This window comes from Notolepis coatsorum, assembly GCF_963971535.1.
Source record: "Notolepis coatsorum genome assembly, chromosome: 4".
Taxonomy (NCBI): Eukaryota; Metazoa; Chordata; class Actinopteri; order Aulopiformes; family Paralepididae; genus Notolepis; species Notolepis coatsorum.
Window position 1 is genome coordinate 76,186,421 of NC_140168.1, and position 27,996 is coordinate 76,214,416.

Below are 27,996 nucleotides of genomic sequence, written 5' to 3' on the forward strand. Positions count from 1 at the left end.
TCAGTCCGCGCACGTTACACGTTAAGCAAGCGGAGTATCTCATGACAATAAATATGACACTAAAATACTCTCTTCCGCCACAATATATTGAAACGAACTGTATACCCCACACTACTATAAACGTGGCCTCAGAATTCAAAACACACACATACTCGGCACGTAAATATATAAAACGTCGCCGTGCAAGCTAATTAGCCTAGCAAGCCTGTAGTATCTAAGCGCTGTATTCCATGACAATGTGCTAAATATTACACTAAAATACTCTCTTCCGCCACAATATATTGAAACGACGTCCACTGTATATCCCCACTACTATAAACGTGGCCTCAGAATTCACGTCACACACATACTCGGCACGTAAATATATAAAACATCGGCGTGCAAGCTAATTAGCCTAGCAAGCCTTGTTGAGTGAGTCCTACCTCCTTCCGGGTATATTTCGCTCTCGGCCATCTCCTTCACTGATTGGTTGTTAGCTGTTGTGCGTAAACACGTCATCACGTAACGTTGGTTGTTGTTAGTGAGTGAGCTGAGCCGAGGCTGAACGGAGCCAAGCTTGGAAAATCGATATATCGAAACTTTGCGACCACGTTTCATGTTTATTTCGAGGAAATAATTTATCGCGATAGTTATCGTTATCGTTTTATCGCCCAGCCCTAGATCAGACTAAACTTCAATATAATGAGCGTGACCAAAATAACAGCCAACACTAGGAAATGAATTAGCAGTTCAATAACAATCTCTCTCTGTAACGTTCCCCAGGTTGCTGCGCCATCCTGTGGACTAATTCAGGTGGTGCAGCTCATGTCCTTATTTATTAATGTGTTCCATGCGATTCTTATCAATTTGTTGTCTGTACATTTGATGTCTGTCTTGTCTGTGATGTTACACTCCCTGGTCTAATGTCTCTCCTATCTGTGTTGGTTTTGTGATCTGGTTAGTGTTGTTATTTTGTGTGTATACAGATTTCAACCTTGTAATTTTCTGTGTCACTCTGTTCTCCCCAGCTGAGTCTAATCACCCAATTACCCTCCTGTGTCAATCAGTGTCTGTATATATGCCTGTGAGTTCCTGTCTTCCCTGTCGCGTCATTACACTATGTTCCTGGTTCCTGTCTTTGTGCTCGTTTGCTTGTTAACCGTTCACTGAACATTGTTTGTAAGTAGCTTAAACTGTCTTGTCAAAGTATCTATTGCTCCTTGTCACGGAGGATATAATTAGTTATAAGTATTTATGTTTTGTAGGGCAAGTAGCACGCTTGGAGACTTGCCCTCTCTCTCTTTGTTTGTTAAGCTACTCGTTCCAACATTAAAGGAGCATTGCTCACTTTTCAAGATCCAACTTTTGTCTTCGTCTCTCCTCTGCTGGTCTGCGCCTGGGTTCGTCTCTGTCCACTATTATAATGCCTAATCGTAACACTCTCTCTCAATACAACAACTCCAACCTCACCTCCGCTCAACTTACCTCTGACTAACCTAGTGTATTTGTAGTGTGTGTGTCTGGGGTGTGTGCACGTGAGATGTGGGTGAACTAATGATGCACAGGTGTGTTCTATCAGTACTAATCAGCTACCTAATTGTTTCTACTCCTTCCGTGGCAATATCTCCCGTCCTTCACATATCCATGAGGGGGGGTGATATCTGCCACAATAGATAGATAGATACTTTATTCATCCCCTTGGGGAAATTCAGGGTATCTCACATATCTCACACAAAAGACATATACAGACAATGACAGTTTCTCAGTCAGTCGTTCACAATTATGTCTGCATCATGAATTAAAAAGTAAGCACATGATACAAATTCAAGTACATCATATCTACCAATAATAATAAAAACGTGATAAGATAAAAGCAGGTGTATAAGACAGGTGTATAAAAAAAGGTGTATAAAAACAGGTGTGGGGAACAGGAAACAAACAACCAACAGCCACAGGTCGAAGGTCAAAGGTTAAGGTCCCCCGCACTAGACTGAGCTGTTGAGCTTTATCATCAGATCTCAAACGAATCACATTGAAATGACGGCAGTAACCGTGGCTACAGTATATTCTCGGGAAGCTCCTGGACTGTAAAATGTACTTCCAGTCGGGTTAGTTTTCATCTTCTTCTCTGCCGTTATTGTAATAACACGCCGCCATGCGGAACCATCAGATTCTTCTTTTCTATGTTTTATTAGATTTTTTATATTTTGTTTCTTATTCGTCACAGAGGAATAGATCCTTTAGACAGATTCTATTTCTCTCCCTCTCTTTTCTTTCCTTCTATCTTTTCAAAGCATTTCTTTTCCCGCTATTGATGCCAAGAGGACATAATTTCCACGCCTTCTCTCGGCTGCTGAGTCTCATGTACATAATGATCCATCCTCGCCTCTCGTTTGGACCACTGCTGTGTATCATGTCCATCTGCCGACAGCCCGGACAGACCCCAGCGGGTCCAGATCCACAGGGCTGACTGTCCTGACCTGAACGTGTCCCTGCCAAGTGCCGTAGCGGTCCGGTACACACTTCCCACCGAGCTCTACCCAAGAGACCGGGAAGGAGAGAGTTACGAATTGTTAGAATTGGCTGTAACAACGTCGGAGGGTAGGCTATTGGCAGGAATTCACGATGGGAGATAGCATCACAGCTCCAAAAATAATAATAAAAAAAATGTATTATAATAATAATAATAATAATAATAATAATAATAATAATAATAATAATAATAATAATAATAATAATAATAATAATAATAATAATAATAATAATAATAATAATAATAATAATAATAATAATAATAATAATAATAAAGACAAATGGGTTCCAATTGGGCACTTGTTTGAGGATGCTGTTCACATCTCAAAAACAGAAATTCAGCATCCATCTTGGTCCCTTTTCTTCTCCACAATATGTGATCTTGCAACAATGTTGCAGCGGTTTCGGATGTAAAAACGGCAATTTCGATGGCAGTGGAGTGTAATGTTTGTGTGGTCACAGGGTTCCGGTAGAGCAGGGATGCAGCCTTCAGGTCAAAAACAAACAGAAATTCAGAATCCATCTTCTTCATTTTTCTTCTTGTTACTAAATAATAAACATCCTCCACATATAACAATATATCACATGTAACAATATATCACATGTAACAATATATCACATGTAACAATATACCACATGTAACAATATATCACATAACAATATGTCACTGCAATATGTTACATTACATAGTTACAAAGTGACTTACAAGTGACTTACAAGTTACAAGTACAATCCAGCAGGAAGGGTACAACTCTGGCAGCTAAGGGTCAGTGTCAGTTAGATTGTTCGTCAAACAGTGTCGAACTTCAGTGCTACAGTCTTGAGTGCATAGTATAGACATATTAGCATAGTAGGTAGTAGTATAGACATATTAGCATAGTAGGTAGTAGTATAGACATATTAGCATAGTAGGTATAGACATATTAGCATAGTAGGTAGTAGTATAGACATAGTACACAGTACATTTTGCAGAGTAAATTTTACTCAAACTGAGTACATTTGACTCAAACTGAGTAAAATTTGAAATGTACTCAGTTTGAGTAAAATGTACTCTGCGAAATTTACTGTGTAGCATAGTAGGTAGTAGTATAGGCAAGGTAGATTCCTTAGTAGCAAAGTGCATAATAGTTTTCCCTTTATTTCAGATATTGTTAGAAGAAGTGTGTTTTTAGTTCACGGCAGAAAATGGGGTTTTAGCGAGTATCTTGGCAACTTTGGATGACTATTGCCATTTTCATGCAAAACCCCCAGCTGTTTAAGTATCTCCCTGTATATTTTTTATTGAACCCTTGCACTGAAGAACCATATAACTCCATTTGAAATATTTTGCCACATATCAAAGCCGTGTACTTGCAGAAATCACTCTGAGTGTGACTACTCAACCTCGAGTGTCTTTAAATATGAATGAAGCAACACTTACGAAACGTAAAACCTAGTTATAGGGTTTTTCATCTGAAGTATTAAATTATCTCTGGCTCTACCTTCATAATCCTCCTCTTCACCTTCAAATCTCTCCGTGGTCCTTTATCCAACGCTTTTAACCATTGCCTCCTAAGAATTATTGCTCGTATCTTTGGGGACTATAGAACCTGCCAAGTATCGTGGGATGTGCATGTTTTTCTTTTCTTATTTTATTAATCATGTTGACTCCTGAATCATGGGGCTTACATAATTACTGCTCCTTCAACCTGGAGCTCTCCGTCTCGATCTCCGTCTCTATCTACAACCTGGAGCTCTCCGTCTCCATCTCTATCCACAACCTGGAGCTCTCCGTCTCTATCCACAGTTCTGGCTCCATAAAGAAATACAAATAAACTTCTATTTGGCATTTACTGGCAATGGGTCCGCTCTCCTGCTGTTGACCAGGGCTTTATCTTTTATTTACGACATTTAATTTGGATCCTCATATTTCTACATGGATAATAAATATACTGTAGCTTTCCCTTCAGAAGTGTCCCTTCTCACTTGAATATTTTTTCCCATTTATGGTATCTTTTTATTTCCCTCTGATAATCTCACATAGTTATAGTGATAGTTATGACTGATCTTTTAAATGCCTAATTATGAAGTCTGTAAAGTGTGTTACATTGCAGCTCTATATGAAATGTGCTATATAAATTAGATATTTGATAAAAAATATTTAATTGACTGATTGACTGATTGATTGATTGGTTCCTTGATTTATTTATTGATTGGTTGATTGGTTGGTTGATTGATTGATTGATTGATTGATTGATTGATTGATTGATTGATTGATTGAACATACGTCAAATTTAACTTAGCATTAGGGTTGGACGATGTCTATTGTCTTATGGGCTGGTCCTATAAAAGTTACTATAATATTTGATATACTTTCTTTTAATATACTTTCTTTTTGAAAATTCATAGAGGGCAAGCCCTCCTTTTCAGTGATGTCAAGCATACAAACAAAATACCTACATGATAAATACCACAAATATACAATAAACAATACAATATACAATAAGTGCAATCATAATAGAGTTTGTACAATCAATTAAAACAACTGCAGATTATGGTGGAATGGTTGGTGATATAATGATTTAAACTGACCACAGGATACCAAAGTATTGAGTTTTAGAGTTTGCTGTATGGTGTTCCACGTGTCAGGAGCACAGACGCTAAAAACAGATTTCCCAAGTTCAGTACAAACTCTCTGTGCTTTAAGTGTAAGAGCCAATTATTAGAATGTGGGTCCAAGATGTCCACTCACAGCAGATAAGTGAGATAAATTGGGCCAATCATAGCTGTATATAGAAACAGATGCCAAAGCAGCTCTCGCCTCTGCTAGGGAGAACCATGCAACCCTATTATACAGGACACAATGGTACCCTAACCGTCGCTACTTTTAGTCCCGTTATGCCTTATTTTGTAATCTGCTGCACTTTTTCTTTATTTTATCTTTATTTTTTCTTTCTATCTGAACCCTTGCACTTATTTGTATTTGCATTTTTTGCACTATTATGTTTATTATATGTACTGTATATGTATTTTGCTCTGTGCTTTTATCTGTGAAGCACTTAGGTATATACAGTCACAACTGTTGTAAATGTGCTATATAAATAAAGTTGATTATGATTATGATCGCTGGTGATAAATCTAATGTAATTGCACAATATACAATACAAAAAATTTAATAATAATAAATAAAAAGAAATCACGATGTTGGGCTCAGCGGTCGATATGGCAGTCGGCCATCGTCCATCAGTGCCCAGCCCTGTTCAGCATGAACACTGACAAACACTGTGTAAACTCAGCATCTGCAACATTTAAATAAAGGATAGAAGCAGGAGGTCGGTGTCCAGTGTGCTGGTCAAGGGCATCGAACCTGTATGTGTGATTCCAGACACCCTCAGGTCATCAAATCCCATTTAGATTCTGCACACCGTGTTTGATAGCTGGCCTCCCTCACCCTGAGGTCCTGCTACAATCCCAATTATATCAGACCTTACTTGATCTATACTCTGAACGGCTGGCTGAGATTGTCAGTTCACAGAGTGATTTGCATTTGCGTAATAGAGGTCAAAGGGCTCAGAGTACAGTCTGCATGCTGCTATGACACAGCCCGTATCAGCCTGATCTGGCTTCAAATAAAGTAAATAATAATGTAAATAAAGTACTCATTTGTCATGCACCTCCAAGCCACAGCCTGGATCCAGGTCTGGGGAGTTAGACGATCAGCTGTTCCAAATTTGATCAACCCTGCCATAAAAGACTCACTACACTTCCACTTTGCCAGATCGTAGACTTAGTCGAGTCCTATGCCTTTTCATTTTGATGCCTATTGATGTTCCACACTCTGTCTTGTTTGATTTAGTAACTTTTATTTTCCATCTTTGTATCACAGTCTCGGCCTGACTGCCCAGCCTGGTGAACCTCCTGCCTGGTGAACCTCCCGCCTGGTGAACCTCCTGACTGCCCAGCCTGGTGAACCTCCTGCCTGGTGAACCTCCCGCCTGGTGAACCTCCTGACTGCCCCGCCTGGTGAACCTCCCGCCTGGTGAACCTCCTGACTGCCCGCCTGGTGAACCTCCAGCCTGGTGAACCTCCTGACTGCCCGCCTGGTGAACCTCCCGCCTGGTGAACCTCCCGCCTGGTGAACCTCCTGACTGACCCGCCTGGTGAACCTCCTGACTGGTGAACCTCCTGCCTGGTGAACCTCCTGACTACCCTGCCTGGTGAACCTCCTGCCTGGTGAACCTCCCACCTGGTGAACCTCCTGACTGGTGAACCTCCTGCCTGGTGAACCTCCTGACTACCCTGCCTGGTGAACCTCCTGCCTGGTGAACCTCCCGCCTGGTGAACCTCCTGCCTGGTGAACCTCCTGACTACCCTGCCTGGTGAACCTCCTGCCTGGTGAACCTCCTGCCTGGTGAACCTCCTGCCGGATGAACCTCCTGACTGCCCCGCCTGGTGAACCTCCTGCCTGGTGAACCTCCTGCCTGGTGAACCTCCTGCCTGGTGAATCTCCTGACTGACCTGCCTGGTGAACCTCCTGCCTGGTGAACCTCCTGCCTGGTGAACCTCCTGACTGGTGAACCTCCTGCCTGGTGAACCTCCTGCCTGGTGAACCTCCTGCCTGGTGAACCTCCTGACTGGTGAACCTCCTGCCTGGTGAACCTCCCGCCTGGTGAACCTCCTGCCTGGTGAACCTCCTGCCTGGTGAACCTCCCGCCTGGTGAACCTCCTGCCTGGTGAACCTCCTGACTGGTGAACCTCCTGACTGGTGAACCTCCCGCCTGGTGAACCTCCTGCCTGGTGAACCTCCCGCCTGGTGAACCTCCTGCCTGGTGAACCTCCCGCCTGGTGAACCTCCTGCCTGGTGAACCTCCCGCCTGGTGAACCTCCTGACTGGTGAACCTCCTGACTGGTGAACCTCCTGCCTGGTGAACCTCCTGCCTGGTGAACCTCCTGCCTGGTGAACCTCCTGCCTGGTGAACCTCCTGCCTCCTGACTGGTGAACCTCCTGACTGCCCCGCCTGGTGAACCTCCTGCCTGGTGAACCTCCTGCCTGGTGAACCTCCAGCCTGGTGAACCTCCTGACTGCCCGCCTGGTGAACCTCCCGCCTGGTGAACCTCCCGCCTGGTGAACCTCCTGACTGACCCGCCTGGTGAACCTCCTGACTGGTGAACCTCCTGCCTGGTGAACCTCCTGACTACCCTGCCTGGTGAACCTCCTGCCTGGTGAACCTCCTGACTGGTGAACCTCTTGCCTGGTGAACCTCCTGACTACCCTGCCTGGTGAACCTCCTGCCTGGTGAACCTCCCGCCTGGTGAACCTCCTGCCTGGTGAACCTCCTGACTACCCTGCCTGGTGAACCTCCTGCCTGGTGAACCTCCTGCCTGGTGAACCTCCTGCCTGGTGAACCTCCTGCCGGATGAACCTCCTGACTGCCCCGCCTGGTGAACCTCCTGCCTGGTGAACCTCCTGCCTGGTGAACCTCCTGCCTGGTGAATCTCCTGACTGACCTGCCTGGTGAACCTCCTGCCTGGTGAACCTCCTGCCTGGTGAACCTCCTGACTGGTGAACCTCCTGCCTGGTGAACCTCCTGCCTGGTGAACCTCCTGCCTGGTGAACCTCCTGCCTGGTGAACCTCCCTCCTGGTGAACCTCCTGCCTGGTGAACCTCCTGCCTGGTGAACCTCCCGCCTGGTGAACCTCCTGCCTGGTGAACCTCCTGACTGGTGAACCTCCTGACTGGTGAACCTCCTGCCTGGTGAACCTCCTGCCTGATGAACCTCCCGCCTGGTGAACCTCCCGCCTGGTGAACCTCCCGCCTGGTGAACCTCCTGCCTGGTGAACCTCCCGCCTGGTGAACCTCCTGACTGGTGAACCTCCTGACTGGTGAACCTCCTGCCTGGTGAACCTCCTGCCTGGTGAACCTCCTGCCTGGTGAACCTCCTGCCTCCTGACTGGTGAACCTCCTGACTGCCCGCCTGGTGAACCTCCCGCCTGGTGAACCTCCCGCCTGGTGAACCTCCTGACTGACCCGCCTGGTGAACCTCCTGACTGGTGAACCTCCTGCCTGGTGAACCTCCTGACTACCCTGCCTGGTGAACCTCCTGCCTGGTGAACCTCCCACCTGGTGAACCTCCTGACTGGTGAACCTCCTGCCTGGTGAACCTCCTGACTACCCTGCCTGGTGAACCTCCTGCCTGGTGAACCTCCCGCCTGGTGAACCTCCTGCCTGGTGAACCTCCTGACTACCCTGCCTGGTGAACCTCCTGCCTGGTGAACCTCCTGCCTGGTGAACCTCCTGCCGGATGAACCTCCTGACTGCCCCGCCTGGTGAACCTCCTGCCTGGTGAACCTCCTGCCTGGTGAACCTCCTGCCTGGTGAATCTCCTGACTGACCTGCCTGGTGAACCTCCTGCCTGGTGAACCTCCTGCCTGGTGAACCTCCTGACTGGTGAACCTCCTGCCTGGTGAACCTCCTGCCTGGTGAACCTCCTGCCTGGTGAACCTCCTGACTGGTGAACCTCCTGCCTGGTGAACCTCCCGCCTGGTGAACCTCCTGCCTGGTGAACCTCCTGCCTGGTGAACCTCCCGCCTGGTGAACCTCCTGCCTGGTGAACCTCCTGACTGGTGAACCTCCTGACTGGTGAACCTCCCGCCTGGTGAACCTCCTGCCTGGTGAACCTCCCGCCTGGTGAACCTCCTGCCTGGTGAACCTCCCGCCTGGTGAACCTCCTGCCTGGTGAACCTCCCGCCTGGTGAACCTCCTGACTGGTGAACCTCCTGACTGGTGAACCTCCTGCCTGGTGAACCTCCTGCCTGGTGAACCTCCTGCCTGGTGAACCTCCTGCCTGGTGAACCTCCTGCCTCCTGACTGGTGAACCTCCTGACTGCCCCGCCTGGTGAACCTCCTGCCTGGTGAACCTCCTGCCTGGTGAACCTCCAGCCTGGTGAACCTCCTGACTGCCCGCCTGGTGAACCTCCCGCCTGGTGAACCTCCCGCCTGGTGAACCTCCTGACTGACCCGCCTGGTGAACCTCCTGACTGGTGAACCTCCTGCCTGGTGAACCTCCTGACTACCCTGCCTGGTGAACCTCCTGCCTGGTGAACCTCCTGACTGGTGAACCTCTTGCCTGGTGAACCTCCTGACTACCCTGCCTGGTGAACCTCCTGCCTGGTGAACCTCCCGCCTGGTGAACCTCCTGCCTGGTGAACCTCCTGACTACCCTGCCTGGTGAACCTCCTGCCTGGTGAACCTCCTGCCTGGTGAACCTCCTGCCTGGTGAACCTCCTGCCGGATGAACCTCCTGACTGCCCCGCCTGGTGAACCTCCTGCCTGGTGAACCTCCTGCCTGGTGAACCTCCTGCCTGGTGAATCTCCTGACTGACCTGCCTGGTGAACCTCCTGCCTGGTGAACCTCCTGCCTGGTGAACCTCCTGACTGGTGAACCTCCTGCCTGGTGAACCTCCTGCCTGGTGAACCTCCTGCCTGGTGAACCTCCTGCCTGGTGAACCTCCCTCCTGGTGAACCTCCTGCCTGGTGAACCTCCTGCCTGGTGAACCTCCCGCCTGGTGAACCTCCTGCCTGGTGAACCTCCTGACTGGTGAACCTCCTGACTGGTGAACCTCCTGCCTGGTGAACCTCCTGCCTGATGAACCTCCCGCCTGGTGAACCTCCCGCCTGGTGAACCTCCCGCCTGGTGAACCTCCTGCCTGGTGAACCTCCCGCCTGGTGAACCTCCTGACTGGTGAACCTCCTGACTGGTGAACCTCCTGCCTGGTGAACCTCCTGCCTGGTGAACCTCCTGCCTGGTGAACCTCCTGCCTCCTGACTGGTGAACCTCCTGACTGCCCCGCCTGGTGAACCTCCTGCCTGGTGAACCTCCTGCCTGGTGAACCTCCAGCCTGGTGAACCTCCTGACTGCCCGCCTGGTGAACCTCCCGCCTGGTGAACCTCCCGCCTGGTGAACCTCCTGACTGACCCGCCTGGTGAACCTCCTGACTGGTGAACCTCCTGCCTGGTGAACCTCCTGACTACCCTGCCTGGTGAACCTCCTGCCTGGTGAACCTCCCACCTGGTGAACCTCCTGACTGGTGAACCTCCTGCCTGGTGAACCTCCTGACTACCCTGCCTGGTGAACCTCCTGCCTGGTGAACCTCCCGCCTGGTGAACCTCCTGCCTGGTGAACCTCCTGACTACCCTGCCTGGTGAACCTCCTGCCTGGTGAACCTCCTGCCGGATGAACCTCCTGACTGCCCCGCCTGGTGAACCTCCTGCCTGGTGAACCTCCTGCCTGGTGAACCTCCTGCCTGGTGAATCTCCTGACTGACCTGCCTGGTGAACCTCCTGCCTGGTGAACCTCCTGACTGGTGAACCTCCTGCCTGGTGAACCTCCTGCCTGGTGAACCTCCTGACTGGTGAACCTCCCGCCTGGTGAACCTCCTGCCTGGTGAACCTCCTGCCTGGTGAACCTCCCGCCTGGTGAACCTCCTGCCTGGTGAACCTCCTGACTGGTGAACCTCCTGACTGGTGAACCTCCTGACTGGTGAACCTCCCACCTGGTGAACCTCCTGACTGGTGAACCTCCTGACTGGTGAACCTCCCGCCTGTTGAACCTCCTGCCTGGTGAACCTCCTGCCTGTTGAACCTCCTGCCTGGTGAACCTCCTGCCTGGTGAACCTCCTGACTGGTGAACCTCCTGACTGCCCCGCCTGGTGAACCTCCTGCCTGGTGAACCTCCTGCCTGGTGAACCTCCTGACTGAACCTCCTGACTGAACCTCCTGCCTGGTGAACCTCCTGCCTGGTGAACCTCCTGCCTGGTGAACCTCCTGCCTGGTGAACCTCCTGACTGGTGAACCTCCTGCCTGGTGAACCTCCTGCCTGGTGAACCTCCCACCTGGTGAACCTCCTGACTGCCCCGCCTGGTGAACCTCCTGACTGGTGAACCTCCCACCTGGTGAACCTCCTGACTGCCCCGCCTGGTGAACCTCCCCAGTTATACTGTTATATGAATAGGTTCTCTTCTCTTAGTGGTTTTAAAAGGAAGTGGTCCCTCAACGTGGGAATGAATGTGCTGCAAAGAAAACTTCATATGATGACAACTGAATTTGTTTTACCTTTCTTCTCAACCAAAGGCTGCCTTTCTGTCGTCTTCTACAAGTTACCAAAGGCTGCCTTTCTGTCGTCTTCTACAAATTACCAAAGGCTGCCTTTCTGTCATCTTCTAAAAGCTACCAAAGGATGCCTTCCTGTCATCTTCTAAAAGCTACCAAAGGATGCCTTTCTGTCGTCTTCTACAAGCTACCAAAGGCTGCCTTTCTGTCATCTTCTAAAAGCTACCAAAGGATGCCTTTCTGTTGTCTTCTACAAGTTACCAAAGGCTGCCTTTCTGTCATCTTCTACAAGTTACCAAAGGCTGCCTTTCTGTCATCTTCTACAAGTTACCAAAGGATGCCTTTTTGTCGTCTTCTACAAGCTACCAAAGGCTGCCTTTCTGTCATCTTCTACAAGTTACCAAAGGCTGCCTTTCTGTCATCTTCTACAAGTTACCAAAGGATGCCTTTTTGTCATCTTCTACAAGCTACCAAAGGCTGCCTTTCTGTCATCTTCTACAAGTTACCAAAGGCTGCCTTTCTGTCATCTTCTACAAGTTACCAAAGGATGCCTTTTTGTCGTCTTCTACAAGCTACCAAAGGCTGCCTTTCTGTCATCTTCTACAAGTTACCAAAGACGTTTCTAAATAACCGGAGAAACGTGCCGCGGCTCCCTCCTCCCTCTCACCACCAGCTGAAACTACTGGGCTTGGGGGGGGGGGGGGGCACACTGCTGTGAAGGAAGGGTGCGCTGCATTTACAACACAAGACTAAATGAAAGCAACACAGTTTTTCTTCGCCCCGCCCTAAGGTCACCAGTGGAAAAAGGTTGTAAACCCTACTGTCCAATGGTACACTGACCTGTCCCAGGGTACACACACTCCATGGCTCCCAGGAAGTACACTGACCTGTCCCAGGGTACACACACTCCATGGCTCCCAGGAAGTACACTGACCTGTCCCAGGGTACACACACTCCATGGCTCCCAGGAAGTACACTGACCTGTCCCAGGGTACACACACTCCATGGCTCCCAGGAAGCAGGAAGTACACTGACCTGTCCTAGGGTACACTCCATGGCTCCGAGGAAGTCGGCGTCACGGAGGCCGTTGTGGGCGGAGCTGATGTCGTGGAGCTCATAGCGGAGCCTCTGGACCTCCTCGAAGTAGTAGTCCACCAGGAAGATCTTAGAGAAGACCGGGTTGATGCTGCTGCGGATCACCTCCGTACGGTCAACCTGCACACACACACACACACACACACACACATAGGCGTAGGTTTAGGGGGGGTTGCAGGCGACATGTCCCCCTCAATATTGAGAAGAGGTAAATTTTTCCCCCTCAAACAAGTACATAAATAAAGACATTTCCACCATGTATTTATGCAGAAAATGAACAAATTGGTGCATAAAAATACACCAGAATTCAGGAAATGAAGTGTTTGACGCTCAAACTTTCCTGGGGGGGACGCCCAGACCCCCCTGATTGTGGAATGAGACTGAACCTCTGAGGAAACCTTAAAGAGGTTCTGGAAAGGGCTAGGTAGTTCATGAGTTAGGTGTACATATTTATACATGAATATTGAATACACAAAGCTGGTATATGTTCACATGAAAAATGTATAGAAGGTTGTGTTTTTTGAAGATGATCCTTTGCAGAGGACAGATGATTTCCCGCTACGCCCCTCTCCTCACAGACTTTAGGGGCGGCGGGTGCCCTGTTGTCACTCGAGCCCCCTGTCCCCTTGCCAAAAGAAAATGTCTGAGTGCAATCACGATGCACAACCTTTACCTGCGATGGAGATTGATTTTGGACCTAAGGGTTTCAGTTCAATAATCACAAGCAGCCATTACCACATTGCTGACACCTGTCAATTTTATAATTATAAATATGGATTTTTCTTCTGAGCCAAAATAACGGAAGCCATTTATTTGACTATAAATGAGCAGAAGTCTGTGGCTGAACACATTGATCGCAGAACTTTGTCTTTGCGAGGCACTGAGACACAAACTGTTAGATTGGAAGCACGTAAAGGTCGAGTAGGGTGTCAATCAAACGATATGTAGGTTGACCGGCAATAACACAGCCTGAAGCCGACAGACGAGGGCAAATGTGCTGTGACGTGCGCGACGGCCCCCCAGCAGACCCCCTGAGCTTAAGAACAAACAGAAACCACAGGTAGCATGAATATCTGCACACACACACACAGATGTATCCAATCAGTGAACTCAGAATCTGATTTTGAGTGATAACATCTGTCTGTCATCGCAAAGGGGCTCATCATAAGGCTCTCTCTCACACACACACACACAGTTTATATTGTATAAGAAGCTTTTCATAGAGTCTCTGAGGAGAAGATCTGCTGCACTAGTTTCTGAAAACATGAGCCCCTTGGAAGAGAGAGAGGGGGAGGGAGAGTGTGTGTGTGTGTGTGTGTGTGTGTGTGTGTGTGTGTGTGTGTGTGTGTGTGTGTGTGTGTGTGTGTGTGTGTGTGTGTGTGTGTGTGTGTGTGTACTGTACTGTACTGTACTGTATGAAACCGCTGTACTGCTGCCATTCTTGGCCAGGTCGCTGTTGGAAAAGAGATTTTAATCTCAATGGGTCTAACCTGGTTAAATAAAAGTTAATGAAATGAATGAATGAATGAATGAATGAATGAATGAATGAATGAATGAATGAATGAATGAATGAATGAATGAATGAATGAATGAATGAATGAATGAAAAAGTGAGTTCACTTCCCGGCAGAAACAGAGCGAGCTCTGCATCACTTTCCAAGCCCATGCAGCACAATGCAGGTTTTCCACAGACTCCCAGAGGCACCAGCAGCTTTAAGCTGAATAAAAAAATAAAATAGAAATACATCATGTGTATACATGTGTGTGAACATGTATGAGTGTGTGTGTGTCTGTGTGTGTATGTGTGTCAGTGTGAATATGCGTGTGTGTGTCTGTGTGTATGTGTGTGTGCGCATGCGTGCGAGCGTGTGTGTGTGCACACAAACATATTCAAAACAATGCAGTCAGCATATAGCTCTCTTTCTTAGCCGAGTCAGAGTAGGGAGAGAGAGAGAGAAAGAGGGAAAGAGAGAGATGGAGAAAGAGAGAAAGAGAGAGATGGAGAAAGAGAGAGAGAAAAAGGAGACAGAAAGAGAGCGATAAAGCAAGAGAGGGAGAGAGATAGAGAGAGAGATGAAGATAGATGGAGCCACACCTCTTCCTAACCCCCTGATGTGGAATAATTTGACCAGATTATTCATGGAGGCAGACAACAGAGTATTTGATTAAGGATATCGTTTACTGACAGAATGACATGTTGCAACAGGGAGAGACCCAGGTTACAGCATTGGGCTCTATAGCCCGGGTATCTGTACAGTAAGCTAACAGAGTAGTTATACAGGGGAGTAGACAAAACTAAGTGGAGCGTACATAATATGAATTATATATGACGTTTAGACTATATCAGTGATCATGTGAATTATATGTGTGGATGCTGTGTGTGTCTATGTGTGTGTGTTAGAAAGAGATACTATGAGAAGGCTGTGTGTGTGTGTGTGTGTGTGCAAGTTGAAGGCTATGTGTATGCGATCTTATGCGTGCGTGTGTGTGTTAGTAAGAGACGGAGAGAGAGAGATAGTGTCTTTGTGCATGTGTTAGAAAGAGAGAGACAGAGAGAGAGTGTGTTTGTGCATGTGTTATAAAGAGAGAGAGAGAGAGTGTGTGTGTGTGTGTGTGCATGTGTTAGAAAGAGAGAGAGAGAAAGAGAGAGAGAGAGAGAAGAAACAGAGAGAGAGAGAGAGAGAGAGAGAGAGAGAGAGAGAGAGAGAGAGAGAGAGAGTGTGTTGGTAACCCCCCCCCCCCCCCCCCCCCCATCTGTCAGACATCTCAGCACACCCACGCTGTTCATTTCTTACATTAGTGTAGAATCTTCTACAGGAAATCTACTGACGCTCCAGTGGGGAACAGGAACAAGAGAGGAATAAGAGATTCCATGTCGTTGAAAATGAATCATTTTCTTCACAGCATGACAGTCTTCAACACGGGACTTCTGTCAGAAGCACTGTGTGTCTGTTAGGTTTAACACGGCTATTCTGGGATGTTGCCGTCGCCACTTCTAAAAATATTTGGAGTGAAAGATATTTGATTTTTCTTTTTATTCTGATCCTTTGCTTACCTTGTAATGGATGTTGAGTAGAGAACGGCGTCAGTGAGGTCGCGGAACACCTGACGGACGGGTTCAACTGGAGGATATTGTCATCCGTCTCACACAAGCAGATGGCAACATTATTTCTTTTTACAAATAACCCCCTTTCGGGGTGACAAAAGCACTTGGGCCCATTGAAATTATTAACGTCAAACCACACCCTAATTAAAGCTGCGGTAGGCAACTTCTGGGAAATTAGCAAGAGTGAGTTTACCTGCCCAGCAGAAATAGCATCACCTGTTGATCAGAGCCTGGGAAATATGGAAAGTCTGTGGAAAACCTGCATTGTGCTGCATGGGCTTGGAAAGTGATGCACAGCTCGCTCTGTTTCTGCCGGGAAGTGAACTAACTTTTTCATTCATTCATTCATTCATTTCAAATCTCTTTTCCAACAGCGACCTGGCCAAGAATGGCAGAAGTACAGCGGTTTCATACAGTACACAGACACACACACACGCACGCAGGCACGCACGCACGCACGCACGCACGCACGCACGCACGCACACACACACACACAGACACACACACACACACACACACACATTACATATCAGCTCAAAAGGTTAACCTTCTGTAGTGTGGTAGTGAAAGGGTTAACCTTCTGTAGTGTGGTGTTCCACAAGGAAGCATACTAGGACCGCTACTGTTCCTAATTTATGCAAATGACATGTCGTCAGCTTGTGACTGCAACTTGTTCCTGTTTGCGGATGACTCAGCCCTGCTGGTCTTTGACAAGAACAAGTTGCAGGTTGAAAAAACCCTCAGCTCGGAACTAGGCAAAATCTGCATATGGCTCGCTGATAACAAACTATCATTACACATGGGCAAAACAGAGTCCATTCTCTTTGGTTCAAATAACAAACTCAGCAAGACCGACGGCTTCTCAGTTACAGTGGGTGACAATATTCCATCCTAGAGGCAAATCTTTCCTGTGACACAATGGCATCCAATGTAATAAAAAAAGTCAACCAACAAACTAGATTCTTGTACCGGATCTCCTCTCTGGTAAACAAGAATACCCTGAAGACTCTGGCAGGAGCACTCATTCAAGGGTACTACGACTATGCTTGCACCTCATGGTACCAAAGCACCTCAAAGGCGCTAAAAACAAGATTACAAACATCACAAAACAAACTGGTCAGACTACTACTTGACCTTACCGCTAGAACCCACCTCACCCCTGCACACTTTGACAACCTAGGATGACTTAGAGTAGACAACAGAGTACAGCAACTTGCAATGGGCCTGGTCTACAAGATACACTATACGACTAAGGTACCCATGTACATGTCAAAATACTTCCCAAAGGTCAGTGAATACCACGACCACAACACCAGAGGAAGCTCAACAAATCATGTTACACCCAGATTTGGCTCAAACAAGGGACTAAACACGTTTCGCAATTATGCCACATCAATGTGGAACGCCCTACCCAAAGCTGTAAAGGAATGTGAATCCCTACCCACATTCAAAACCGCTCTTAAAGAGCACCTACGGGAGGCTGCAATTCGAAACTGGCCACCGTAAATGTCCAAACCCCCCACCCCCTCCTAATAGACAGTCTCCTCCCCACCGCATGTATATATTCTCTCCCCGCCGTATATGTATTTTTTTCTCCCACCCACCCACCCCCTCCAAATGTACAGTCTCCTCACCACTGGATGTATATTTCTCTCCCACCCACCCACCCCCTCCTAATGTACAGTACAGTCCCCTCCCCATCATATGTATATACTCTGTCAGGATCTATGGGTAACAGTACTGTATATTTGAATACCGTATATGTCACAAATGTATCAGTACTAAATACCTATATGTATGTTGAGTATGTCATAAATTTCAACATCTTTCTCTGGTCTGCAACCCCTTAACAATTGTGTGTATTGAGCCGTACTGTATTGTACCCATTCTGCAATCTGTTAAATAAAGTTTTCATTCATTCATTCATTCATTGGTAGTTAAAAGGTTAACCCTTTGTCGTGTGGAAGTGAAAGGGTTAACCATTCTGTAGAGTGGTTCTAGTGAAAGGGTTAAATCATGAAAACATGATTAAATTCATTTCCACTGTTTTTGTGGCTATGGCAGTTAGTTACACTTATCGATTCAATGTCACTTTCATCATCTGATCATGCCAGGACAAATTACCTGTCAGATCTGGATGGTTCCAAATCAGATCTTTGCCGGCATTGTGTGATTGGATAAACCAGGCCACGTCCCGTGGGCGGTTAGGCTCACGTCGTGATCGTAATTCTAATTGTCTGGACACAATCTGGCCTCAATTCGCATGTGAGCCATGTTGAGAGATGGAGAGGAGAGGTTTTGGATATATAAAGTAATGCGGACACAACCCAGCCACAAGAGACTCAGGATAAGGTATTTTCAGTGTGGGCACACATCACAACGCCATCTCACACACCATCTGGGCCTGTATTTACCAGGCGTCTCTAAGTAGACGCTGCTGATCTTGAGACCCAGATAGTCTCATAAGTCATATAGTGAGTTATATGGTTGTGTGGCCAGAGCACTGATCCATGATACATACGTACATGTATATGGGCCAAGATCTTTATGATCAAATCTTTAAAATGTCATTGAAACATGACCAAGTCATTCTAGGTCAGAGGTCAGAGGTTAAATATCTGCTCTGACTAAGCGCCCATCGCCCACCGACACTGTGTAGTGGGAGAGGGTCAACAGCTGCTTTGGATAATAGGCATGCTTATGCTTAGACCTCTACACTACCCAGCCACTCCTAGTGCTTAGACCTCTACACTACCCAGCCACTCCTAGTGCTTATACTTCTACACTACCCAGCCACTCCTAGTGCTTAGACCTCTACACTACCCAGCCACTCCTAGTGCTTATACTTCTACACTACCCAGCCACTCCTAGTGCTTATACTATACACTACCCAGCCACATCTAGTTCTTAGACCTCTACACTACCCAGCCACTCCTAGTGCTTATACTATACACTACCCAGCCACATCTAGTGCTTAGACCTCTACACTACCCAGCCACTCCTAGTGCTTAGACCTCTACACTACCCAGCCACTCCTAGTGCTTATACCTCTACACTACCCAGCCACATCTAGTGCGTATTAGTGCTGTCAGGCGATTAAAAAAAAATCTAATTAATTACAGGATTTGTAATTAATTAATCTAATTAATCGCATTTTAATCGCATAACCATTTTAGGCCTGATATTTTATATAATCATATTTCAAATTGCATGTGTCCGGATGGCAGAATTCAGTACTGGGTAACACTTTATAATAACACTCAGTTATACTTTATAAGGTATTTGTAGATAATGAACTAATCATGAACAAATAATTTATATACATTCGTAAATTATTATTAAGTCATTTATAACTATATTTGTATAACATTTACAAATGTGTTCTACATTATTTATAACTCATTATCAACATTGTTTGTACTTGATTTGTTCATCATTAAATAATGTTGTTTAATGTGTAGTAACACATTTGTAGATGCTTTGAAAAATGGATATTGTAACTGAGGGGTACAATTCCCTGACTGTATTACTAGATATGATACTTACTACCACTACCTTTGTACTTAATATTCGGCCACCCAGTACACGGCATAAATATATTATCATGAACACTCTCACGTAGATGAAACGGATCCAACACAAATGTACGAATTAGAAACAGGTCTTTATTTCCTACACAGCGATGGTGTGTAGAATAAGCACTTAATCACTTAATTACATTTATGAATTGAAATAGTATGCACTTTTATGGCAAGGAGTATTCGTCGGTATATCAATAGATAATGTCCAATCTCTGAAGGCGCAGGTGGTAAATATACGACCTGGAATAGTTAAGGAATAACAGCAATGATACTTTAATGATTATAGGCTGGATACACTAGAGGGGGTTAATCCGGTCGCTTGTAAGCCGACAGGAGTAGGAGGGGGGGGGGGGGTAGAATCCAGCTGCCTCGTCCGGCCAAGGGTATCCCAGGTGAACACACGGTAGTGCCGTTCAATGTGCCGGCGATCCTTGGACCACAGATGAAAGCAGGTGGACTCTTTGTGGGCCGGCTATCTCCGGTCCACGGGGGAGAGATGTGGAGAGACCTCGTCTTGCAGAGCGTCTCCTCACCTTGCGTCCTCTCCAGGGGGGGGGGTTCCAACACACGGTAGTGTCGGGGGTCTTTATCCATAGAATAATCAAAGTATCCAAAGCATAATCCGTGCCTGGGAAGGCGGGCTGTCGTCGGTAGAATAATCCGGTATACAGGTCCACTCGCTCGTCGGCTCTGGGGCTCCTCGGGTGCAGCTTCACATAGGGTCAACCACCCTGGGTAAGCAGCCAGTTCTCTGCCCGAAACGATGGGGTACTGACTACGGTAGTATTCTCACCGCACGAAGCACTATATATTAACAGACTATTATTAGCTTAATAGACTACGTCCAACTCGACGATATAGTGCCAAATATGACTATTCAAATATTAATATACACGATGTCTCAATACCGATGGTAGGCCGAACTTGGCCTTACTCCCACACGTGGCATCGCGGGGAGGCTTTACGTCTGTGACTCTATTGGAGGGTAAGAAACTGGACTGAAAAGAAAGTCCTACTTTAGTAGCGCAGTATATATACGCACTATGAACAAATAGTCCCATTAGTGGTGCGGTAGCCAAATTCCTACGCGGAACTAGGACTTGTTCGTACATGTCGAGCGGTACGTTTGAACTGGGTCTGAGGGGTATGGCAGCCTGGCACCAAGGTCTCGACCAATAGTAGAATGGAGACTATTATGGGATGTTCAGGAGGCTAGAATGGATATTCAATGCATATTGTACAAGGAATATACAAGGGATATCAGGGAATATTAGAGAATATACAAATACAATTAAATATATATATATAAATAAATATATATATTCGGTTTAATCTGGCCCTTCACAACAGCCACCCCCTGAATAGGTCCCAGACCTAATCAGTTAAACGGAGACAGATTAATCGCGTTGTCTATTTACACATAAGGGTTTGCTGTAGGGGTCAGTCAACTTCACAAAGTCATAGGGTTGTAGGGTCATGGTCATCATCGATTGTGTCTGGGAGTCGAGGCAGTTCTATGAGCCTTGCCACGGGACGGGTGTAAGTGCGACCCTGGACGAGCACTTCAGCTGCTCGGACCTTGCCGTCGGCACCGGTGATCACTTTGCTTACGCGGCCGGCCGGCCACATAGCTCTGGGCAGTGATTGATCAATAATCATGACGACTGTTCCTTCTGTCAAATTGTCTCTCTCCTTTACCCACTTCTGGCGGGTCTGTAGAGACGGTAGGTAGTGCAGTAGGAAACTGTTCCAAAACTTGTCGGCTAATACTTGGCTGTACCTCCACATTCGTCGGCCGTTCGCTTCTTCAGGCCGGTACATTGTCTGGGGTAATGCAGGATCTAGCCGCCCCATCAGGAGTGTGTTGGGGGCTCTGCGTAGGCGACCACCCACTCTGATGAGGGTGTGAGCGTCGCTCTCGGGGGCCAGGTGAATTAATCTGCTGTCGGATGGGACGGGCTTTCCTCCCTGTAGACAGGCCAATTCATCGGGGAACGAGTCTCTCTGGGCTCGCTGCAGTAGAAGCAATTCTGCTTCCTCGTAGTTAGCCGCTGACATATCAGCGGGGGACTTGCACTCCGGGTGGTACCGCAGGAATGTTCTTTGTTGTGCACTCTCTATGGACGTGCAATCGTTTATGTTAGGGTCGGTGGAGGCTACGGTGCTCAATCCACAGAACACAGACTTCTTAATTTCCACCTCCTCTGGACTTGCTTCCCTCGGGATAGGCATGGGCCACTGTCCTTCCGGGAGTCTTAGGAATGCGGGGCCGTCACTGTAGACATTGCGACGGGTGAGGTCATCCAGGGGCATCCCCCGGGTGATGACGTCAGCTGGGTTCTGTTTTGTATCAACGTAGCGCCACTCTGTTTCTCCGGTTAACTCTTCGGTTAAGTCTTGAATCTCGGTGACTCTGACTCCCACGAAGACTTTGTACTTGCATGAGTCCGATTTGATCCAGGCGAGTACCGTCGTGGAATCTGACCACAGGATTGTTCTAGACACCGGTATGGTGAGCTCACGTTGGATGAGCGTGGCTAGGTGCGCTCCGGCTAGGGCTGCGCAGAGCTCTAGACGTGGGATAGATTGTTGCTTGCGTGGGGCTATTCTCGAGCGGGCGAGGACAAATGCTGTGTAGATCTCTCCCCCTTGGTCTTGGGCCCGCAAGTAGGCTACTGATCCGTATGCGACCTCTGAGGCGTCACTGAAGACGTGTAAGTCCATTTTACATGTCTCTGGCCTCACCTTGGGTGGGAAGTAGCTTCGGCGCATATTAACGCCTGGGAGTGAGTGGAGCTCCATCTCCCACTCTCTCCAGGTGGATGCAAGGTGTGCGGGAATGGGGTCGTCCCAGCCCTGGTCCTTGTCCCACAATGCTCGTACAATCATTTTTGCCCTGGTGGTGTACGGTAGAATACATCCTAGCGGGTCATATTGTCGGGCGAGTGTTGTGTACACACTCCGTCTGGTGGTCGGCGCCGCCGCCGGCCTTCCCTGCTCCGTAGTCAGGGGCTTGTGTCTGTAGTGAAGCGAATCTGTTTTGAATCGCCACACCAATCCCAGGGTCATCTCCTGGGCTTCTCCCGGGATTGTAGCCATCCAGGTCTCGCTGCTGGCTGCCTTGTCCTCGGAGGAGAGGCTGCGCAGTACTTGCGGATCGCTGCTGGCCCACTGCCTGAGATCAAAGCCGCCTTTGATCAATGAGGCGCGGAGTTTAATCAGGAGAGCCTCGGCTTCTTCCTGGGTTGAAAGGCTTTGTAGACAGTTGTCTACGTAGAAGCTGTTCTTTACGCTGTGTCGGACCTCGTCGTCCGCTGCTGGGTCCTCTGCTACATGTTTCTGTAGTGCAAATGTCGCACAGCAGGGGCTGCACGTCGTTCCGAAGGGGAGGACTTCCCATTGGTAGATGGCTGGGTGCTCATCTCCTGGCTTCTCTCTCCATAGGAACCGTAACAGGGGCTTGTCCGCCTCTACTAATCTCACCTGCAGGAACATTCCTTTAATGTCCCCGCTGATGGCCACCTTTTCCTGGCGGAAGCGGAGTAGAACGCCGAGTAGGGAGGGGCCGAGTGTGGGACCGGGCAGTAACTCTTTATTCAGATTTTGGGATCCGATCTGGTAGCTGCAGTTAAATACTATGCGGTCTTTACCGTTGTGATGGACCTTGTGGTGGGGCACGTACCACGATTCAGTGGTCTGGTCAGCCTCTTTAATGTCCATCTTTGTGACGTGTCCCGCTGTGATGAGCTTCTCAATCTCAGCGCGGTATACACTCTCTTGGGCGGGGTTCTTGGCTAAGCGCCGCTCCGTGTTCAGCAGGTACCGTTCTATGGCGTCTGTCTTGGCGTGGAAAGTAGGCATTCCTTCTCGCCGCAGGAGTGGCGTGGCGTATCTCAACACGCCGTTGACCGGGACTCTCTTGGTCCCTGTCTCGAGGAGGTGAATGGCGTAAATGTCATCTTTAGAGCGAATGTCTTTCTTTCCATTCTTAAAGGGCATTTGTTCCAAGCTCCATAGCCGCTCTACGTGTTGCAGGAGTGCGGTTTCTCCCTCTGTGACTCGGGAGTGGAGACATCTAGTGGCTGTACTTCGGTTGAGAGATTTGGCGAGCGGGCCTTGGAGAGTCCATCCCAAACGGGTCTCGACTGCTGCAGGACAGCCTCGGGGTCCGGTATGAACCCGGTCTATCGGGACAATGAGGTCTGCATGGTCGGAGCCTATCAACAGGGTCGGCATAGCATTGTCTATGAGCGGGATCGGTAACTTGCGCAGATGTGCATATTTCTCCATCAGCTTGGCGACGGGGTATGTGTACCGCGACAGTCCTATTTCTTGGCTGGTGAAAGCGTCTGCAATCTGGTACCGTCGCTCAGGCTGGCCGCTTGCTGCGATAGAGAATGAGACATTCTCGCCCTTTATCGTCTTCAAATCTCGTCTTATTGTCCGAATTGTCATTTGGGTTTCGCTTCCCCGCAGCCCTAGCTGGGCCGCAGCGGAGGCGAGCAGCAGGGTCTTCTCTGACCCGTCATCGAGGACGGCGTAAGTGTCCAGGACTTTATTCTGGTAGCTTAGTGTCACACGCACTACTTTTAGGAGTACTCGGGCTCCACTGCTGCTGGCGGGATCGATGTACATGACGCTCGCTTTGCGGCTGGATGGTGCAGGTGAAGGGCGCCGTCTGTTACTGTCGTGAAGTATGTCCAGATGGGCTCCGTCGCACTTGGTGCACCTTTTCTTTAAGCGGCATTCGGCTGCCATGTGTGAGCGCGCACAGCGAAAACAGCGCTTGTTGGACTTTATCCATTGACCTGCTTCCTCCGCGTTCAGCTTGGGGAAGGAGTCACATTGCGCTAGCCAGTGTTCTTTCTCACAGTAGGGGCACACTATCTTCCACTTCTCCGTTCTGGAGGGGGTACTGTGGCTCCTGCTGCTCGGTACTGACTCCGATTGGTGCATCACAGTCACCGATCTTCTTCCATCATTTAGTCGTCTGGTTCCTTCTCTGGAGCCAGGGGTGCTCCGTCCGAATGTATCTAGCCGTAGGCTGCTGACTTCTCTCGCCAGGAAGTCTGCTAGATCGAGGAGGTTCGGTTCGGGGCCATTCGGGTCTCTGTGGTCCCTCTGCCGCCTAAAGCGCTCCTGACGAGCGGGCGGCAGCTTCTCCAGGATCCTTTCCACATTTGAGTTGGCGTAAAGTTCATACTTCCCCTTCTCTCTTTGCGCTCCCAACATCCCTACCAGGGACTGCACTCTGATGGACAGGTCGTCCAGTGCTCGATTGTCTATTGCTGGGGGTAAGCGGTCGATGTGTCGGATCTCCTGGATCACGTAATCCCATATGCGCCCATACCTCTGGTCCAATGCTACCAGCGCTGCTGTGTATGGGGTGGTGGAAGTCGCGTAGGCGAGCGCTATATTATGTGCGCGGGGCACCTTTAAGTGCTGCAGTAGGATGGCGTATTTGTGGCGTTCATCCAATACATCCACCAACATGGTCTCCAGACACATGCGGAGTTCTGTATACTGGGCCCGGTTCTCTTGGGTGAAGTCGGGTACCATAGGCGTGCCAATGTATGACGCTGACTGTGGATACATCGGCGAGCGTTGGGGGAGAGGCCTCCTAGGCGAGTCTCCTCCCGCTCCTTGGTATGGGCTGGTACCGGCAGTGTACCATGGTCCGCTTGTCCAGGTGCTGTTCCTCGGTGCGGGTCGTGCGTCGTGCTCACCCGTGTATAGAGTCGGGGGTCTGTAGCGCAGCTCCGCGGGAGTATAGCCTGGGCTGTACCGGACCTCCTGGTCCGGTAGAGTACTGTGCTGTCTTCGGGCGCGGTTCTCCTCCTCTTCCTCTTCGTCTTCAGTTAGGTCATCCAGTGCTTGTAGTCTCTGGTTTAGCCTCTCCACAGGATATGCTGCTCCTTCCCGGTTGCTAGGTCTCGCTTGGACCGGTGGGGGGAGGTGGTCTGTGGGGGGTATAGACCTCGTCTGTTGGTCAAGTTCAGGGTTGTTTACTCGGCTAGGGGATGCCGCCCTGGAGGTGTGTCTAGACGAGTTCCTGGAGCCTCTGGCGGAGGGAGAGGGTGTTGTCCGTCTGATCAGCTGTTCTATTAGTTGCGCTTGCTGTCTGTCGCGCTCTGCGTCCCGTAGAGCACCAGCAGCTGCTCGCTGGCTGTCTGCTCGGTCTCGGGCCACATTCTCTTCCATCTGAATGCGTCTTATTTCCAGGCGTATGTGCTCTTCTTCGCTCCGTTGCTGTATCTGCAATCGATCGCGTTCACCCTGGAGTCTATCGCGTTCAGTAGAGGCTTTCAGGCTGACGAGGAATGCCTGCTGTAGGGTCCTCTCTGCCTCGCTGGGAGAAGGCGGTTGTATAGGGGAGCCTTCCCTCGGGGTACTCCTTGCGGAGCCTTGGAGCTCTATCTCCACGGTGCTCTCCCCGTCTTCTTCCGTGCCGAGTTCTCTCTCGGTAGCGTTGTATTCCTCCCGGGACTCATCGGGGACTACTTCTTCAGTACTGGCGGGGTGTGAAGTCATGTCTGGTTCCCACTGGTCCCCACCGTGAACTTGGTCAGTTACATTAGAGCCCGTAGGGGCCTCTATGGTCGGGGTAGTCTGGGCGTTGGGGTTAGACATACTTTTACTTTCTAGTTTTACCGCGTTTACTGTTAGTAGAAGACTAGGTTGTTGACTGACAGCGTAAGCCTCTAAGTACTGAGGGAGCCGTCGTTCGCGCTGCGGGCGTTGGTTAGGAGGATCGTTTCGTGGAGTGTTCATCATAGGCCATTTCAATATTAATAACACTATATTAATATTACACTAATTACCATCCGGCTCGAAGGACCAATTGTAACTGAGGGGTACAATTCCCTGACTGTATTACTAGATATGATACTTACTACCACTACCTTTGTACTTAATATTCGGCCACCCAGTACACGGCATAAATATATTATCATGAACACTCTCACGTAGATGAAACGGATCCAACACAAATGTACGAATTAGAAACAGGTCTTTATTTCCTACACAGCGATGGTGTGTAGAATAAGCACTTAATCACTTAATTACATTTATGAATTGAAATAGTATGCACTTTTATGGCAAGGAGTATTCGTCGGTATATCAATAGATAATGTCCAATCTCTGAAGGCGCAGGTGGTAAATATACGACCTGGAATAGTTAAGGAATAACAGCAATGATACTTTAATGATTATAGGCTGGATACACTAGAGGGGGTTAATCCGGTCGCTTGTAAGCCGACAGGAGTAGGAGGGGGGGGGGGGTAGAATCCAGCTGCCTCGTCCGGCCAAGGGTATCCCAGGTGAACACACGGTAGTGCCGTTCAATGCGCCGGCGATCCTTGGACCACAGATGAAAGCAGGTGGACTCTTTGTGGGCCGGCTCTCTCCGGTCCACGGGGGAGAGATGTGGAGAGACCTCGTCTTGCAGAGCGTCTCCTCACCTTGCGTCCTCTCCAGGGGGGGGGGTTCCAACACACGGTAGTGTCGGGGGTCTTTATCCATAGAATAATCAAAGTATCCAAAGCATAATCCGTGCCTGGGAAGGCGGGCTGTCGTCGGTAGAATAATCCGGTATACAGGTCCACTCGCTCGTCGGCTCTGGGGCTCCTCGGGTGCAGCTTCACATAGGGTCAACCACCCTGGGTAAGCAGCCAGTTCTCTGCCCGAAACGATGGGGTACTGACTACGGTAGTATTCTCACCGCACGAAGCACTATATATTAACAGACTATTATTAGCTTAATAGACTACGTCCAACTCGACGATATAGTGCCAAATATGACTATTCAAATATTAATATACACGATGTCTCAATACCGATGGTAGGCCGAACTTGGCCTTACTCCCACACGTGGCATCACGGGGAGGCTTTACGTCTGTGACTCTATTGGAGGGTAAGAAACTGGACTGAAAAGAAAGTCCTACTTTAGTAGCGCAGTATATATACGCACTATGAACAAATAGTCCCATTAGTGGTGCGGTAGCCAAATTCCTACGCGGAACTAGGACTTGTTCGTACATGTCGAGCGGTACGTTTGAACTGGGTCTGAGGGGTATGGCAGCCTGGCACCAAGGTCTCGACCAATAGTAGAATGGAGACTATTATGGGATGTTCAGTAGGCTAGAATGGATATTCAATGCATATTGTACAAGGAATATACAAGGGATATCAGGGAATATTAGAGAATATACAAATACAATTAAATATATATATATATATAAATATATATATTCGGTTTAATCTGGCCCTTCACAACAGATATGAAAAAACGACTATACTGTATCTCCATTTATTTGTGCATGTTCAACAAATGATTTGTTAAGACATTCATAAAACATCTATAAATCATTTGCAGATGCTATTGTGTGCCCTAATCTGAAGTGAAGCCTATTCATCATTAACAAATGTCTAATACCGTTAATTATTTGTTTACTTTTTCATCACCTGTTACAAATGTTGTAGACAGCTTTCGGATACACTCTTCTTTGTGACATCAAACAGTGACAGAATTAGGACTATAGATAAATGCAATTTTATTAACATATAGTGTAACGTGGGGGCACTAGGACCCAGGATACCCTGACCAGGTATTGAAGA

At 48.4% G+C, this 27,996-nt stretch overlaps 1 protein-coding gene across 1 annotated transcript in view; it reads right to left on the minus strand.

The window, feature by feature from the left end:
* cpne4b (copine IVb) overlaps window positions 1-27,996 on the minus strand; it is a 262,123-nt gene that overhangs the window by 120,311 nt on the left and 113,816 nt on the right. The window contains exon 3 of the mRNA XM_084312573.1: window positions 12,635-12,814. Within this exon, the coding sequence (XP_084168699.1) occupies window positions 12,635-12,814 (180 nt within the window). The remainder of the gene's footprint in view (window positions 1-12,634; window positions 12,815-27,996) is intronic.